At 58.4% G+C, this 3,456-nt stretch overlaps 1 protein-coding gene across 1 annotated transcript in view; it reads right to left on the reverse strand.

Annotated features, from left to right (window-relative positions):
• The window catches only part of tanc2b (tetratricopeptide repeat, ankyrin repeat and coiled-coil containing 2b), a 109,110-nt gene that overhangs the window by 11,254 nt on the left and 94,400 nt on the right, over positions 1 to 3,456 (reverse strand). The window contains 3 exon segments of the mRNA XM_056577589.1: positions 94 to 269; positions 2,549 to 2,603; positions 3,024 to 3,074. Coding sequence (XP_056433564.1) covers positions 94 to 269; positions 2,549 to 2,603; positions 3,024 to 3,074 — 282 coding nt within the window.

Raw genomic sequence — 3,456 nt, forward strand, 5'->3', positions numbered from 1 at the left:
AAACAACGTAGACTCAGAACGTAGACCTGCCCCCCCCGCCTGGCCCCACCCCTGTCGTGGTTCCGGTTCTGGGGGCCCCCAGGGGCCACTTACCACCTCCGAGTCCCCGTAGAAGGCGGCCAGGTCCAGGGGGGTGCGACCGTTCTTGTCGGCGTGGTCTGAGGCGGCGCCACTCTCCACCAGGCAGCGCACCACCGGGAGGTGACCCTTCAGACACGCCCAGCTCAGGGCCGTCAGACCCTCCTTGTCCGTCAGGGAGAGGGAGGCTCCTGGGAGGGGGGGGGGGAGAGGAGAGGAGGGGGGAGAGAGAGAGGGGGGAGGCAGGAGAAGGAGAGGGGGAGAGAGAGGGGGGGGGGGGAGAGAGGGGGGGGAGGAGGAGAGGGGGGGGTAGGGGGAGGCAAGGGGAGGGGCAGGAGAGGAGGAGGAGAGGGGGGGCAGGAGAGGAGGAGGAGAGGGGGGGGGAGGAGAGGGGGGGGGGGGGGGAGGGGAGGGGAGGAGGGGAGGGGGGAGGGGCAGGAGAGGAGAGGGGCAGGAGAGGAGAGGGGGAGTATCAAACATGTCCAATAAACCAGAGAGACCGCTGGTTCCCGACCAGTAGGGTGGGAAGGCATACAGGTGTTCCCTGAGGTGAGGCTAGGTGGCCAAGGAGACAGCGGCGATACCACGACGCAAGGAAGTAAATGACCACTAAGAATTTTGAATTCACTAATATAAATCGATAGTTACGTATGTAACTACGGTTCTATGAATTCCGGATGACCGCCAGAGGCGGTGCTTTAGCACTGGATGTTCCATCTCGCGCATGCGCAGGTCGAGTAATTATACCAAAAAAGTCACCTGTGACACCTGGGTGACCCGAGAAAGTCTATATATTCCGGAGTCACCCGAGGTTCTGTTCCAACTGGATCTTCTCGCGGAATCTGAGAAGTCTGAGTGACAGAGAACTCTGGCGGTCATCCGGAATTCATAGAACCGTAGTTACATACGTAACTATCGTTCTATTTCATTCCTACTGACCGCCAGAGGCGGTGCTTTAGCACTGGATGACTAATACCAAAAAGGTCACGAAGAGTGCTCACTTCAATCAAGGGCTCGAAGCCGCCGACAGGACAGCCGTCGCCACAGGATGAGGAGCAGCGACATTAACCCTGTAGTATCGGGCAAACGTACATGATGAGGACCATGTAGCCGCGGAGCAAATGTCCTGAAGTGGAACCCCCTTCAAGGCAGCCCATGAAGTAGCCATACTCCTGGTAGAGTGGCACTTAACGGCCAAGGGCATAGGGAAGCCCCTGCGCCCTATAGGCATTCAAGATCACATCCACAACCCAGTGGGAGGAGTCTCTGTTTCGATAGGGCAGCCCCCTTCCTGCAGCCCCCGTAACAGACAAAGAGGTTATCCGTCTTACGCAAGCTGGTTGTCGCTTAACATATGCCCTAAGCGCCCGCACCGGGCACAACAGGTCTGACACTCTTTCTGCACCCCCTGGAGAGCCTGGGGGATTGAAAGCAGCCAACTCGATTGATTGGTTTACATGATGGGGAGACAATCGTTTGGGTAGGAAGGATGGGTTCGGCCAGAGCACCACTCCTGACCCATCTGCGTGCCAGCGCAAAACACGCCTGGCTTACTGACAAGGCATGGAGTTCACCGCCCGTTTTGCAGTTGCAATGGCAAGGAGAAATGCCCGTCTTCAATGGACAGCCGCGTCAGGTCTGCCTGACTTAGTGGCTCAAATGGGGGTAGACATAAGGACCTCAGAGCTACTTTCAGGTCCCATGATGGTGCCCTCAGGGATCGCGGCGGTTGAAGCCTCTGGGCTCCCTTCAGAAACTGCCTGATTAGGTAGTGGGACCCTACCATCTGGTTATCCACCCTTGCGTGTGTGGCTGAGATCGCGGCCATATAAACACGCAGGGTAGACGCAGCTCTTCTGTTGTCCAACACAGACTGCAGGAAGTGTAGTATCACTACCACTGAGCAGGTCTCCGGGACTTCGCCCCGCGCCACGCACCACTGTGAAAACAACTTCCACCTGTTTGCATAGAGGCAACCTAGTGGAGGGTGCCCTTGAACTAAAAATAGTACGGACCACTGACTGGTCGCAAGACCTCAGCAGTGGGTCCTGGCTCTCAGGGGCCACACGCACAGCCGCAGGCGGCCAGGATTCGTGTGCCATATGCGTCCGCCTACCTGAGACAGAAGGTCCCCGTCTCTCTGGGAGGCACCAAGGCTCTCCGTTGAGGAGTTTCAGTAATGGTGGGAACCATGGCCTTCCTGGCCAATGTGGAGCCACCAGAAGTAGGCTGTGGACAGCCACGCTGGACCCTGTCCAGCGTTGCCAGTAAAAGGGGAATTGGGGGAAATGCATAAAGCAGGCTGTCTGGCCAAGCATGAGCCAGAGCGTCCTGCCCTAGGGGACTGGTCCTCTCCGTCAAGGAGAACCAAAGGGGACAGTGGGTGGTCTCTTCGGAAGCAAAGAGATCCGCCACTGCCCTGCCATACCTGTCCCAAATCATCCCCACCACCTCCGGATGGAGTCTCCACTCTCCGGGGGGTTGCCCTTGGCGAGAGAGAAGGTCTGCCGCTGTGTTCCGGACACCTGGAACATGGACAGCCCTCAGGCTTAGAAAAATGGGGGAACGCCCACCGAAGGAGCCCTTGCGTGACCCGCAGGCTCTGCCTCGATCTGGTGCCCCCCTGATGGTTGACGTGGTAAACTGTGGAGGTGTTGTCTGTCCGGACAAGAACATGTCGGTCCCTCAGAACTGGAAGGAAGTGCCTGAGAGCTAAGAACACCGCAAGGAGTTCCAGCACATTTATATGCTCCAGTTCTCTGCTGGGCATCCCACTGGCCTCTGACAGTCCTGCACTGCCATACTGCACCCCAGCCGGAAAGGGAGGCGTCCGTCTCCACAACCTCCCGCCGGGAAGCTATCCTCCCTAAGGGCGACCCCGCAATCAGGTATGCCCTCTCTCTCCAGGGTCTGAGGGCCCGAAGGCACCGCCCAGACACCCTGACCATCTTGTGTCTCTGCCACTTGGGGTCCAAGTGGAGACCATTCACCCAGATCTGAAGGGGACGCAATTCCAGAAGGCCTAGTGGGACCCACCATGGATGCTGAGGTCAGCAGACCTAATCAGTCGAAGGAAGAGGCTGTATTCCAGCAACTTCCCCCGCCTGAAGCGCTGTAGCAGCTGCAGAATGGTAGCTACGCGCTTTGGAGAGAGGCAGGCTCGCATGGCCACCGAGTCGAGCACCAGCCCCAGATAGCTCACAACCCGACAAGGTGTAAGGTTGCTCTTGGTAAATTGACCATAAGGCCAAGCGGTCCACATGGCTGAGGAGAGTGGCTGTGTCCCTGACCCGCCTGCTCCCGAGTTGGGGAAATGACCACCAGTCGTCCAGGTATGGCAGTATCGCCATACCTGTGGCCTGTAATGGTGACAGGGCT

This window comes from Gadus chalcogrammus, chromosome 18, assembly GCF_026213295.1.
Source record: "Gadus chalcogrammus isolate NIFS_2021 chromosome 18, NIFS_Gcha_1.0, whole genome shotgun sequence".
Lineage (NCBI taxonomy): Eukaryota > Metazoa > Chordata > Actinopteri > Gadiformes > Gadidae > Gadus > Gadus chalcogrammus.